Genomic DNA, 15,391 nt, shown 5'->3' on the forward strand with positions numbered 1-15,391 from the left:
TTCCTGGTCATCTTATCATCAACATTTCACAGAAGATTAGAGAGGTTTAGAAAGGTGATTCATCCACGGTCACAGACCTAGGAAATAGTATTGGAATACACCAACCAGAAATTCTTCTCTGGCCTTTTCTTTAGCTGTGTCCAGGTTCCTATTCCGACTTTCCGTTGCTTTCAATGCACATAAGGTCAGCTTACTTCTGTGCTGTTTCTTTCCCCTTAGACTTCGAGTAATCTCTCAAATTTGCTGTCTCTCATTCGTGTCAGGCCTTCTAGAGTCTCATTCCTGTACATCTTTGCAAATCAACTTTTTTTTTCTTTTCTTCTGTCTGTGTGAGGATGAAATGAAACATGTAAAAGGCATCTGGTACTTGGTTTTCTTAATATTAAACCTGATCTTTACGTTTTATTCCTGCCACATTTTCACTTGCCTCTTTTCACCTTTTTTTTTTTTTAAGTGAACTCTACACACAACCTGGGACTTGAACTCAAAAGACCCAAGATCAAGAGTTGCATGTTCTACTGACTGAGCCTGCCAGGTACCCTTATTACTACCAGCTTTTAACTGTTCGTTCTCATCTGACACTATTTCCCAAGCACTCTCAGGGTTGTAAATTTCTTAAAGGTAGTGACCACGCCTACTCTAACTTGGTGCTACCCTACAGTGTATTAATTTAGTCACAGGGACTTGTAAGAGAGCAGAAACTATTTATTCCCAGTGTCTGTAAGTGACTGGAACTTATTATGTCCTCAGTAAATATTTTTAATATGAATGACTTAATACTCGTTTATTGTTTTTTGTGGACTATCCTGTGTGAGAAAGCTTAGTTCAGATCCAATATGGGCTATGTACTGAGACCTGGCGAACTTGTTGCCTTTTTCCTATTTTGGGCTCTTCATAAAAATTTCGACTCGGGGTGCATTTCATTAGGCTGTTTCCTTCAAGGTTCAGTTTCATCAGCAAAATGGGGCCAGTAGCAACAGATGCTTGTTTCTCCCGTTTTCTATCACTCACTCCTTCTCCTGGGAAGGTTTATTGTGTACACTTTCCTCTGGCTAAAAAGCAACCGTGGGGGCAGTGAGATGCCTTTACGGTCTTCGGGTGGCGCGTCCAGTGGGGACAGCGAGCAACTCCTCATGCCTCGCCCGTGCCTCCCACGTCCGGAAGCAATCCGGCCCCATTTCAGCGGCGAGCCTGCTCAGCCCCTGCAAGCCCAACCCCGAGCGACCTCTTGTTCCGAGGCAGCGCTGTGCCTCGGTGCCACCGCTAAATAGGCTCGGCACTGCGCAGGCTCCGACTCGGGCCGAAGGGCCGGCCTCGTTTTGGCCGCCGCCGCCCGGCTGCCGGCTCGGCGCTGCACTGGGGGCGGGGAGTCTGATGGGAGACGCGCGCGGCGCTGAGGAGGCGGCGGCCCGGGAGAGGGAGGGAGAGGGACTGGGCGCGGGAGGCGGGAGGCGGGGGGCAGGGGGAGGCGCCGCCGCCGCCGCCCGCCCCTTTCCACTGGGAGCAGCTGCAGCAGCAGGAGCGGAGCAGGAGCCGCGCAGCCGCCGCCGCCGCCGTGGGATGTGGCCGGCGCCCGCCCCGAGCGCCGCCTCCTGAGTACCCGCCGCCACCCGAGCCGCCGCCGCCCGCCGCCGCCGTGCGGGGCCAGGCCGCGCCCTCCCCGGGCGCCGCCGGCTCGCATGCCGAGGGGCTCCGGGGCGTAGCTGCGCGCCCGGCGCCGCCTCCGGGCTCCTCCGGCCCCGCCATGGGCTGCTGCAGCTCCGCCTCCTCCGCCGCGCAGGTGAGGGGCTCCTCCTCCGGCCGCCCGCCCGGATGCCTCCCCCGCGCCGCGCAGCTGGTGCCTGCTGCATCCCGCCGCCCGCGAGCCTCCCTCAGCCCACCTGCACTCCGGAGACCCCGCCCCGCCTCTCCCTTGCGCCTGTCCCGCAGGGCCCCCGCGCTGGCTCCGCGGCTGTCGTCTCGCAGCCACCTCTGCGCGGCCCCTAGTAAGCCCCCCAGCTCTCTCCCTGGCGCGTCTCCGACTTGGCCTCCTCTTCCCAGTCACACCTGAGCGGCCGTCCCGCCCGCCTGCAGGTAGAAGAAACACAGGCGCTCCCTCTCTGCCCCAGGTGGCACCCGGTTCCCTCGTTCTGGGCCTTGCGCCTCTCTTCCCATCCTTGGAGTCTCCCCTTTGCCCATCCACCGGCTGTTTTCTGTGCTCCGTGGCGGAGTACCTCCAGCACGGGCTCTTCACCCTTCTTCACCCCTTTCCAGTTTCTGCTCCATTAGGTATTCTGTCCCTTCTCTTGCCCGCCGCCCCCGACACCAGGTTCAACTGTTTCAAGCGAGTCGGGAGCCTTACGCGGCCCACGTCCCAGATCCAACAGCTCGCTTGCACCCCAATCCCCCCACTTTTGCCTGCATTGACCGGCACCGGCGGCTTCCGCACACCGAGGCCCCTGCGGGAGCGCTGAGACTAGGTGGGAAGGAGATTGGGCACTGGTGGTGACGGGAGCGTACGGAAAAACTCCCTCTTGTTGCCAGTGTAACAGGAGAAGAGGTGCCGAATTTAGTTTTTCTGTGGGCACTGGCTGAATGTTGTCGCTGAGGGCTGAGATGCAGAGATTTCTCCCAGCGTCTACCCTGCCCCCATCCAAATTTCGCTAACCTCCCTCTCCCTTTGCCGATCCGAGCCCTTAACCTGGATGGAAATGTTTAGACAACTGTGTAAGGATCAAATGTAATAGAACTTGACTGCTGGCCACTAATAACTGAGAGGACCTGTTTGTAAATTACCTAATTTAGTGGATTAGTGAGTGTATTTACAAATACGATAAAAAGCAATCAGGAATACTGCATCAAACTGTCTGGTGGTGGTGTATGAAAAATAGGCTCTGACAATGCATGGGATGTAATCTCACAGTTTCATTAGCGTAGAATTTAACTGTGGTCTTTGATTTGTTTGTTTTGGGGGAGACAAGGGCTCTTGTTTTTAGAAATAAAGGCTGGTTGGTTTTTGGTGAAGAAAAATGCTAGTTTGGAAAAAAAAAATCCTCCAGAGATCTAGCATCTGTGGTAATGCCAGAAGTGTTTTGCTGCTGCTAAATGACTATATATAACTCAGTTTTAAATAACCTGCATACTTGTTCTGAAAATCTGAGATCTGTTAGAAAATGACTAGAATTGCAGATGAATGGAGGACATTTATGTTTTATCAAGTATCCAACCTATTTGTCCAGTTCTTTTTTGGAGTGTTTGCTTACCCGTGTTTTTTCCACCCTCACCACCCGCCCAGGATCGTGGTCAGGGTGATCGGTTTAGTTAGTTAAACCTTCCCATTCGTTTGGAATAACAAATAAAACTACATGTAGTGATGTTAGGAAGGCGGTCGATAAACCAGGGTTTTCATATTAACAGTTAAAGATGTGGGATTACACAATACCTTTCAACTGGTTAGGGAGTTTTGGGGGAGGGGGGAATCTAGTTGAGTGCTATTCATTTAACATTTACTTACATATTATTTTCGCCAAAAAAGGTGTTTCATACTGTTTTCTTTTAAGCACTGGGTTACTTTACATCTTCTTTTGGTGGTGAAATGCCTTTAAGACAGGAAATTATTGATAGTTTATGGATGGCTTGAGCAGTTAAAATTGGGAGGGATGGATGCTGGACCAAAACTCTGCTTTAATCACAGGTCTTGAATTTGGCTAGCTCCACATCTTACTTTTCGGAGTGCTGTCTGTCACATGCATTTTCTTTGCTGTTTCCTCCTCTTGCAGCCACTGCTTCCTTCATGCCATGTTCTACAGACAAGATGTATGTCATGCACCCTGAGGGGTGCATTTTTTTTTTTCCTGTAGATTCCTATAACCAATTGGCAGCTGTCACATGCCTTTAAGTTCAGCTTTAGGGACTTGTAGTGTTCAGTGGAGCATTGAGGAGCAGGTTTTGTGCCAAAGAGCTTGTCATTTTTTTTTTTTTAATTTGATATTTTGGCTTTGTTCTTCATTTGTGAAATGTTACCAATCTGCTGGCATTTTAACGCCCCTTTCAGGAGTATCCTTGGTTTTAGAATAATATCATGTCTGTCTGTGTTGTGTTGAAACAAAACAGGGATGCAACTTCACATCACTTTGAACCTGTGTTAGAGGCCTCGATTGATTGTATTTTTAGGCAGAATGTGTTTCTTTCATCCTTTCTACTGAATTGTAAGCTTCTTGAGTATAGGAACTGCTTTTGTTTTGTTTTCTCCATCTTTGTATCCATTGCAGTGCCTCACCATACCTTGTGCAGAATAGTTGCTTAGCAGTAGTCGATAAACAGAATGTATCTACACACATTTGAACATCTGGCTGGCAAGTAACATTAAATATGAGTCCAGCCCCGACCCATGTGCTGTTTGACTTCCTTGGGCTGGTTGACTGATTCCACCAAGCCATCCTCTTTGAAGCTCAAATTTAAACTGTTTAAGTTAAAATTGACCTGCCTTTCCTACATTCCTTCCTACTCTATCAATGGTACCATCAGTTTGCAAAATTGAGCAGGCTTTTCCTTTTCTCCTGGTGCTCTGCTCAGTGCCTATATTTTAGTTGGAGCAGTGGCTGTAACATCTTTAAAAAGCTTGTCTGCAAACTCTAATGATAACCTGCATAGCACATCAAAACAACGTGCTTCGGGGTACTCTGCGGTTCAGCTTAGCTTTTCTCAGTGGTATCGTCAGCAATTTTAAAGCCCTGGCAGGTTTTATCAATGTAAATATAGTGCGTTTCCTTTTTGTAGTAGGGATTCGCTTTTGAAATGTAATTTATTTTTCCTTATAGTCCCTTGCTATGTTGTAGACTCTCATAAAAGAGTTTATGGTCTTCCCAACTGTTTCATCTCTTGTAATCTGTCCTGGTGTTATTTCCATTTTCTTGTCAGTGTCTGGATATCATAATTTGCCATCGAAACAATTATCCTGTTTTAGGATTTAGATCAAAGAAGTGTCACATTCTGTACTAACTTACATTTCATTGCTGAAGGAGCAAATTATTGGCAAAATAATTTGTGCTGTATTAGGTACGTACATCTAAGAATCTTAAGAATATGTACGGAGTCAAGGACTTATAGAACTCTTAATTACGATTTTTTTAGTGACCACTACAAGTTATTTGCAGATATTAGAAACTGCTCAAAACAAGCCAACCCCTGATAGCCTTTGCCTAAAAATCTCTTTGAAGGGAACATAAAAGTGAGATAGTCTTGAGTTTCTTTTTACAAGCACTAATCTTCCCTAAGACTCTTAAAATTTATTCCCAACTCTCCATAATTCGTTTGTTCTGTTATAACCTGACATAATTTCTATTCTTGTAATGTTAAACTTCAAAGTTCACTTGTAAATCTTCAGATTTATGAAATGTTCTTTCCCATTGACAAACCAGTTTGAATGAAGCAGGCTTTCCAAAGATTACTTAGCAAATTGCTGTAAGTCTTTGTCGTTAATGGCTAGATCATTATTTCTCACAGCAGTGCTTCGGAGGCCAGGAGATTTGCAAGTGCTCTGAAGTGCTGTGTCCTTTGGTTCTAACCTTAGAAACTGTGAGAAGGATGGAGGAGAATCTTTCTGGTTGAACAAACCACCCCTTGTCTGACTTGAGAGGAATTGTACTTGTCTACTGTCGTGTTCCATGGTCCTCAAATAGAGAGCTATAAATTTAACTGTCTTTCTCTAGCTCTTAAATTTTGTCTGGGGAGTGATGAAAAACAGTCAAGTGCTTCACTAACACTGGTTAACTTTTGAGTGTGTTAACTGTTCCTTAACAGATTTTAATAACCCTGTAGTTTCTGTCTGCTTTGTGGAATTTAAAGTCAGATGGTAAAAATGGCATTTGAAGAGTGTAGTGGGATTTCCCAACAGAACTAAGTTGTTCCATTAAAATATGTCCAGCAAAGCAGACTTGGTCTGACCGGGATGAAAAAAAAAAAAAAAGTCATGGCATGGGGGGCACCTGGGTGGCTCAGTCGGTTAAGTGGCCAATTCTTGGTTTTGGCTCAGGTCATGATCTCACTGTTGGTGAATTGGAGCCCCGCGTCAGGCTGTATGCTGACAGTGTGGAGCCTGCTTGGAATTCTCCCTCCCTTCTTCTCTTTCTGCCCCTCCCCTGCTCATGCTCTCTCTCTCGCTCTCTCTCAAAAGAAAAAAAAGTCATGGCGTGAGGACAGTTTTTTCTTCTTCTTTCTTCTTCTTCTTTTTCTTCTTCTTTACTAACTATGCTATTAGTATAGGAGATCCACTCCTCAAAATATGTAAACCAAAGAATGTCAAAATCGGAAAATACTGTAAAAATGGTAATGCTTTTTGTATAGCTATTTTCCACAGCCATTTTCAAGTTTTAATTTCTATGGTAACTCTGAAGTTGACTGTACTTTCATTTTACAGCTAAGGAAATTGAGACTTGGAGTTTAGGAAACCTTGGTTGAAGTCAGAGCTCCTGAGCAACAGATCCAAACTTTAACCCTGGTCTTCTGGATTGCAATCCTGTGTTTCTCAGTTTTCACATGCACACTTCCTAAATCTTAAATTGCAGCTCACTCTATCTTTAGAAAAGATCCACTCAATAAAATTTTGAATTAAGGAATTTCCAAGTTGAATTCATGCCACCATTTTGAACTTCCTGCTGTTCCTGTCTGTGGAACAACATCATATAATATAGCAAAACTAGTCTAGCTAGACTGTTCTCAGACTTGACAAATACTATCAAATACTATTTGATGTGTTAATCCTCATTTAGAAGTGTTATTGGCTTGGGAGGATATTTATAACAACACATTGTATATTCTGGTGATTGGTTAATAGCTATTTTTCTATATCCCTCTACCCTTCCTCTCCTACCTTCCAAGAAGAAAGAAATATTTCCATTTTGTAACTTTGGCCCCGATTTTTGGGACTTTGGGGGATAGTAGAGATAAACCAGTGCTATTATCTCACTTTCCTGTTGAGCTAAACTATAATTTAGAGCTATGAAGTACTCTGAGGTCAGAGAAATCCATTATCAGGTAGTTGGGACTAGAAACTAGTCTCTTAATCTCTTGATCTTTCTGTAGTATAGTTAATTCTTAATGTTTTAAGTCCTATCTTTGCAACCTTAGCTGTACATTGGAAATGCTTAGAGAACTTTAAAAAACAGTGATGCCTGGGTCCTACTCCCCGAGATTCTGATTTCATTGGTTCAAGGTCACTGCCTGGGCACCAAAAATTTTAAAGTTCCTCTGATAATTCTCCTGTGCTGCCAAGGTTGAAAACCACTGCGAACATACCCTTTCTTTAGGTAATTGCATCTCCTCTTATGGTTTCAGTTACAATCTGTATGCTGACAATTCCCAAACTGAATTACTCAATTGGAAGAAACTCTGTCCTGGCCTCTGATCCTAATATCCAACGGACTACTTAGCATTTCCACTAGAATATCTTACAAGCAACTCAAACTCAGCATGTCAGAAACTGAACTCAAAATCTGCACACATACACATGTCTTTTTCAGTATCTCTGGTTCACTGAATGATACCAGTATCCTGGTGTGGAAACTGGAAACCTGAGATGTGCAGGAGCCCACCTGTCATTCTTCCATATCTTGTGACCACATTTTGCTTATTTTACCTTCTAAATTCTACTGCCACCACCACAGTCTAAGCCTCCGTCATCTCTGGCCAGAAACTCTCTCCTGGATCTCCATGTATTATTCATGCTCCCTTCAAATTTTTCTCCATATTTCAGTCTTAGTGATCTTTAAAAAATCCAAAGCTGATTGTGTCCCTGTGCTACTTGAAACCCTTTAATGGTTTCCAGTTGGTTTTAGGACAAAGGCCAGAATCTCTGACCTTAGCCAACAAAGTCTTTGTGGGCTGGTCTCCGTCTCTCCTGTGTCGTTGTGCTCTCCTGCCATGTTTCTCCTTATTCTTTGTGGTCCAATCTCACAGAGTCTTCAGTAGATTGTATTCCTTCTCCTTTTAGGACTTTTTCCACCTGCTATTCACTTGTCTGGAAGACCGTTTTCTCCCTGGCCTTTGGCGGGCTGCTACTCATCCTTTAAACTTCCAGCCTTAAAGTCAGTTCAGTTCTTTGGAAAATCCTCCCTTGATGCTTCAAACCATGCCATGTCTCCTTATTAAATTCTCATAGCCTTATGTATTTTCCCTTTGAGTGCTTAAAGCAATAAATAATTATACAGTTGATATTGTCTGGTCCATTGGCAAAACTATAGCCCATGGACCAAATTGGGCCAACTACCTGTTTTTATATGGCTTGCAAGCTAAGAATGCTCAAAATAGTGTGTGTGTATGTATTATGCATATATGCAAATATGTATAATATATATTTAATAAAAAGGTCAATCCATGATAAATTTATTTAGTAAAAGTTGTATGAAATTTGACTTTTAATTGTCCACAAAGCTGTTTGTTTTTTTTTAAGTTTATTTACTTATTTTGAGAGATACAGAGACAGCATAGCATGAGTGGGCGGGGGTGGGGTGGGTGCAGGGAGAGAGAGAATCCCAGGCAGGCTCTGTGCTGTCAACATTAGAGCCCAATGTGGGACTTGAACCCACAAAGCCACAAGATCATGACCTGAGCCAAAACCAAGAGTCAGAAACTTAACCAACTTGGCCACTCAGGCGCCCCTGTCCCAAAGTTTTTTTGGACCTGATCCCGTTTATTCGTTTATATATTGTCTGTGGCTGCCTTCATGCTATGGCAAGCTTGAGTAGTTAGTTGTGACAGAGACTTTCTGGCCCACAAGTGTAAATATTTACCCTGTGGCCTTTTACAGAAAATGTTTGCTGACCCCTGGTCTAGACTGAGCTGACAAAGAGCAGGACCATGTCTGTTTTGTTCATTGCTGTAATTCTCTATGCTAGGCTGGTCCCTGGTACATGATAGGTGCTCAGGGAATGTTTGAACAAATAAACAAACGTTCTCTTTCCATGGATGGATGTGGATGAACTCCTACCTTAGTAATTCTGATGTTTTAAAATTCAATACAAAAAAATTTTTTAACGGGTTAAATACTTTCAAAGAAGGTTCTCAGCATCTTCAGCAACATTCTTAAGCGGCTTGTTTGTTGCAGGTGTATATCTCAGGTGTGAAGCAAGCAGACTTACAGAGGTGTGGTGCAAATTCCTAGGTCAAGGTGGATGGGAAAAGACTGGTCCACTCAAATAATGGACCAGTTGGATTTACAGTGCTGACGTTTTTATAGCAGGCACAAATGGATGGGACTTTATGTATAGTGTTATAAAGAAAAAGTGTTTGGACTGGTGAAAACTTCAGTCATTAGAGAGGCATTGTTATTTCTACTGTGGGAATTCACTCTGGAAATGGTTGAAGTTTCTGGCACGGTAATATTTTTTCCCTTTTAGTACTTTTTGTTTTCTCATGTATTTGGAATATAGCATAGCATTATACTCCAATTTTGAATTTATGCATTGTATCAAACTTGGTACTCTTTTCAAAAGGTGATTTTTGAAGGTAATTTGCATTTTTCAGTATCTTTTAATATACTTAGTGGTGGTGGGGGGTCTTATTTTATTTATTTTTATTTTTTAATGTTTATTTAATTTTGAAAGAGAGAGAGAGAGACAGAGTGCCAGGGGAGAGGAGCAGAGAGAGAGGGAGACACAGACTCTGAAGCACGCTCCAGGCTGTGAGCTGTCAGCACAAAGCCCGATGCGGGGCTCAAAGTCATGGAACTGTGAGATCATGACCTGAGCTGAAGTCGGACGCTCAACCAACTGAGCCACCCAGGCACCCCTTAGTTTTTTTTTTTTCCTTTGATAGACTCTTTTTGATTTCATATCAGTTGTGTAATAGGATTTACTCAAAAAACAATTGATAAACCACTGGAATTTATTTTTTGTGTGAAAATAATATTACTCTTTTTAGCTGTTTTCTACAACATCCTACAACCAACTATTTAGACACTTATTTAGTAAGGAAATTCTTAAAAGCCATTTTTAGTCTGGGGTGCCTGGGTGGCTCAGTAGGTTTAAGTGTCCCTCTCTTGGTTGCCATGAGATCAGGCCATGGTCTCATGGTTCATGAGTCGAGCCCCACATTGGGCTCTGCACTGACAACATGGAGCCTGCTTGGATCTTTCTCTCTCTGCCGCTCCTGTGTTCATGCTCTCTTTCTATCTCTCATAAAAAATAAAATAAAAATCTTATTAAAAAGAGCCATTTTTAGTCTAATATTTAAAGTTGCCATATATACTGAAAATTGTTAAACAGTAAGTGTTTGATTTCTGGATACATTTGTATAATGTAAAATAAAATAGCAAACAAAAATAAAAATTGAAAATAGATGGTTATTTCTAGATGTTGAAGTAGCAGTGAAGGTATAAAAGTTTGCTTTTTTCTGTAGCATGTGATGATGATAATGATCCTGTAAGATTTTTCATTATGAACTTCTTAAAGTGATTCAGCTGTAAGAAATAAAGAAACCTTAACTCTAAATAGCTAAAACACTAAAGGATTAATCTCACATAAGGTGAGAGGTACAGTGGCTTCTGGGTTGGTTACTTTAGTGGCTTGATGATGTCACCAAGGACCTGAGTTTTTTCTTTGCTTTTTTTTTTTTTTTTTTAATAATTTTAAGGATGACCACTTCTCACCTATTTGCCCTCAGGATTCCAAGATGCATGTGGCTCTTTCTGCCTTGTTTTGCTGAGCTGACAACTTCCAGGGGTTTTCCTTTAGTAGAAGTTACGGAGGGCCGCATACTCATCCCTAGACAATTTCTAGTAAGGGAGAGGCAAAGAACCCTGTAATTGGCTTAGACTAACCAGGATTTCCCTGAGTCCAGTGGAGGGCGGGGCAACACCAGAACAAAATTAGAACGCCAACAGCAGTGCGGAGGGTGGGGATGGTGACTCCACAGTCCGCCAATAGTACCTGTTACATAGTTTTGCTATTTTTCTTCTGCCTATAAAGTCACACCTCTGCAGTCTTTCCTAACATTTTGCTTATAGCTCCATTATAAGACTTTTCACAGTTCAGAGCTGAAAGTCACACAATTATCTTCCTGTTCTCCCAGTAATACTGCTCAAGCCACTACGGAAGTCCTCGTCTAGCTCTTTCCCCCACCCTACTGCCTGTTTCCTGTTCTGAGCTTCAGGATAAAGAAGACCATTTAAGGTTGGGATCATGGTTAAGTAGCTAATTAATATTCTCACAGTTAGTGATCCCCAAAAGAATCTTGTGGGTTAGTTTAACCTCTTCCTGTAGCTCTCAATTTCTTTTCTGCCTCTTCTAACCTCTCACTTCTGTGTGTATTTATCTCTATTTGGTACTCATGTATCTTCCCCCAAATTTTCTTTTTCCTTTCTATTCTTCTCACCCCTCCCTGATGCACTTAAGGAGTCATAATACTGAGTGGGATATGCTAGGATAGAGAAGGAAAAAAAGAGAGTATCTTTTTTTCTTTCTTTTCCCCCCCTGTTTAATTTCTTTCTTTTTTTTTATAAACAATAATAAAACTGAAGATTCACATCATTCTTTAGAATATCTATGATATAAAGAGCTCATAAAAAATGCAACAAATAGCTCATTTACAGAAGAGGAAATAGTAAACTAATATGTAAATGTGTTCAATTTTGCTGATAATCAAATTAACTGAAAGCACAGAGACACTCTTACACCTGCAACTTTGGTAAAAGTTAACAGAATATTAATTGCTCATGTGGTTTTGACTCAAGTGTACTTTATTGATTCGCTGAATAAATTGGAATGACTCTCTTGGGACATTGTTTGATGACATACATTAAAAGCCATAAAAAGCAGTTGACATCCCTTATTTAGCAATCTAAATGTACAGTAAATGCTATATGCAAGAATCTTTCCATTTAGCATTATTTATAATAGCAAAAGAGTTTAATTTTAAGCAAAATAGTTTTGGTGTAAAATTTCTTTTTTAGTATAAAATTCAGTTGTACTTAGACTATTGTATGTGTCTCATTTTCCATCCCGCCCTTAATGATCCCGTCCTTAATGTGTAAGTGGCCTTCTACCTTCCTTGTAAGACATCCTTTCTGTTGTGTTACTCTACAGGGCTGTTAGAATCCATAGAATTGAACACCATCTTATACTGATTGTGGAGTGTGGACTGCATAGCCAGACGACATGGGTTTGAATCTCAGCTCTGTCACCAGCTGGGTTATTTGGGCCACATTCTTTAACATTTGGTGCCTCACTTTTCCTAGATGTAGAATGGGAACAATAATAAAACCTATCTCATAGGCTTATAGCAAATTGCACAATCTGTGAAAATATCTCAGACATTATGATATTAATGGAAACTAAATCTGGCAGATGTCCTTGTATCCATTAAGCCTCCCCTAAAAAGAATCCTCTTTGGGTTTTGGAAAAGTGACCCTGACTTTCAGAAATTTTAAATTGTGTCAGGAAGGTGAGTGCTAAGGGTGAAATAAACAGCAATAATAACGAGAGGCTAAATTGGGTGCTTAAGAATTTAGGGAATGGGGAAACCAAGAAAGAATGGACTAGTTGGTTGAGAGGGCTTCCTGAAATGACCCTGGATCTAGCCTTGAAGGATGGGATTTTATTTATTTATTTATTTATTTATTTATTTATTTTTATTTATTTATATGTTTGCTTATTTTTTGAGACAGAAAGAGAAACAGCAGGAGCAGGGAAAGGGCAGAGAGGGAGGCACAGAATCCAAAGCAGGCTTCAGGCTCCGAGCTGTCAGCACAGAGCCTGATGTGGAGCTCGAACTCACAAATCACAAGATCATGACCTGAGCCAAAGTCGGACACTTAACCGACTGAGCCACCCAGGTACCCCGAACAATGGGATTTAGAAAGAGTGGGAGAGTAGATAGATTTTAGTAGAAAGGTGGGGGGGCATTCCAATGAAAGGAACACCTTGAACAGAAAGACAAGGAAGCCTTTAACTTACTGCATGTCCCATGTCCGCATGGAAAGGAGACCTGGCTAGAGTAGACAGAAGAGATGTTACATGTAGGGAAGGCATTAATATTTGAAGGCGAAGGACATAGGCAGCCATGGAGGGTTTTTTAGCGTGACTTAAGGAAGATTAATCTGACAGTCTTGCCTGTGCTTGAATTGGGAGAAAGGGAAACAGATGGCACCCAGGAAGCTGTTCACTAACTTGGACCAGTGTTTCTCAAATGGGAAGCAGAAGAGATACTATAGAATTGAAATAGGATAGACTTTCCTGACTTATCTGGGTATGCCCTCATAAAACCAGTTTAGAATGCCATGTAATGGAAGAAGGGTATTATAATTGATAGGCATCCCAAGTAGAGATGGAGAGTAGTATGTGGGGGAAGGAAAGATGAATTTAATTTTGTGTGAACTGAGTTTTGATACCTCCATGTAGCTAGCAATTTCCCATAGGCAATGGAAGACCCAGAACTGGATTTCAGATAATGCTTTAAGTCATGTGCATACATAGAGATGCTTTTGGGATGGGTGATCTCTGAGAGGAAGGAAAAGGCATGAAAAAGGACGGCAGACAACTAGGGAATGAGTAATGACTGCTTATTCCCTATCTACTCTCATAATAAATTTCATTTTATTCTCACAACTCTCAGAGGGGTACCAGTGTTAGCCCCATTTTACAGATTAGAAAGCTGAAGCCACGAAAGCATAGGCAGTTTGCCCAAGTTCCCCCAAGAGTAAAGCCTGTAGGAGTTCAAAGCATGTACATTTCCTACTGCACTACTTTCCTTTTCCTCTGCTGGACTGAAGACTACTACATTAGAATAGTATTTAAATGTACCTCAGACACCACTTTTCTGTCACCTAGAGTCAGAGTTTGCGTGTACTGTTTACCCTCGCTTTAAAGTTGTGTGTGTGTCAATGGAGTACTACGTGGCAATGAGAAAGAATGAAATATGGCCCTTTGTAGCAACGTGGATGGAACTGGAGAGTGTTATGCTAAGTGAAATAAGCCATACAGAGAAAGACAGATACCATATGTTTTCACTCTTATGTGGATCCTGAGAACAGAAACCCATGGGGGAGGGGAAGCAAAAAAAAAAAAAAAGAAAAAAAAAAGAGGTTAGAGTGGGAGAGAGAGCCAAAGCATAAGAGACTCTTAAAAACTGAGAACAAACTGAGGGTTGATGGGGGGGGGGAGGGGGGAGGGTGGGTGATGGGTATTGAGGAGGGCACCTTTTGGGATGAGCACTGGGTGTTGTATGGAAACCAATTTAACAATAAATTTCATATATTGAAAAAAAATAAAGTGTGTGTGTGTGTGTGTGTGTGTGTGTGTGTGTGGGTAGGGGAGGGTGTTGGTTTTAAATCAATGCACCCCAAACTAGAGGTCCGGGGTGACAGTTTGGAGCAGAGTCTGTGGTCTGTGTTAAGTGGTGGTTATAAATCTCAGGCTCTAGGGACCCTTAACTGCTGTGCATTTCCTCTTGGGCCCTTGTACAGTTTCTTCTAAAATCGTAAGTCTGAAAGGACTATCATGGCAGTAAGTTTACTAAATGTGACTATAATGGTGTCCTTTTCCCCAGAACTCAGATTCTTTTTTTTTTTTTAAATTTATTTATTTATTTATTTTGAGAGAGAGTGTGAGCAGGGGAGGGGCAGAGAGAGAACGAGAGCGAGAGAGAGAGAAAGAATCCCAAGCAAAATTTGCACTAAGGCAGAGCCCAATGTGGGGTTCAAACTCACGAACATGAGCTCATGACCTGAGCCAAAGTCAAGGGTTGGACACTTAACTGACTGAGTCACCCAGACGCACCCCCCACCCCCATCACTCAGATTCTTGAGAATGTAGTTTTAAATAAAGAATATATGTTTATTTAGTCAGTCTTTGGAGATCCATGGCCTCCAAAAGGGTTAATGTAATTGATGCAGGTATTATTTAATACTGAGTACCAACAAGGCTCTGGAGAGCACTAAGAAAGGAAAGGGTGAAGAAAATGGCCATGTTGAAGTTGACTTTGTAGCACAAATGATTAGTATGCACATTAGGATCAAATTACAAAGGTAGAGATTTTCACCACCAGGGCACAAGTTGGATTTTTTTTTAAACGAAATTGTACTTAACAACTCAGCATATTGAAGAGTTTTATTCCTTGCTTGCTAGGCTCTGATGTTTTTTCAAGTCTGTTTTGCATGTGATTTTGTATTTTCATGACAAGTCCAAAAACATCAAGCATTGAATGAAAATTCTGAAGATACCAAGTTTCTAGGTCTAGCATATTAAATATATTTTAAAACTAACCATACTTGTACATCAAGAAAAAAATTTTGGGATAGACACTGGTGGTTGAAATAGATTTCAGTTATGAAAGTTTGCAAATAATACTTTAATATTTTCATTTTAAAAGTGAATGCAATTCTATTTGTAGTGATAATTTTTTAAATTATTTTTTTTAA

The 15,391-nt window shown here is 42.0% G+C and overlaps 1 protein-coding gene across 3 annotated transcripts in view; it reads left to right on the forward strand.

Annotated features, from left to right (window-relative positions):
• Window positions 1-1,664: 1,664 nt before the first annotated feature.
• SLC44A1 (solute carrier family 44 member 1) overlaps window positions 1,665-15,391 on the forward strand; it is a 200,313-nt gene continuing 186,586 nt past the window's right edge. For all 3 annotated transcript variants that reach the window (XM_030293175.1, XM_030293174.2, XM_030293173.1), the window contains exon 1: window positions 1,665-1,780. In XM_030293175.1, the coding sequence (XP_030149035.1) occupies window positions 1,745-1,780 (36 nt within the window). In that variant the 5' untranslated portion in view covers window positions 1,665-1,744. The remainder of the gene's footprint in view (window positions 1,781-15,391) is intronic.

This window comes from Lynx canadensis, chromosome D4, assembly GCF_007474595.2.
Source record: "Lynx canadensis isolate LIC74 chromosome D4, mLynCan4.pri.v2, whole genome shotgun sequence".
NCBI classification, from domain to species: domain Eukaryota; kingdom Metazoa; phylum Chordata; class Mammalia; order Carnivora; family Felidae; genus Lynx; species Lynx canadensis.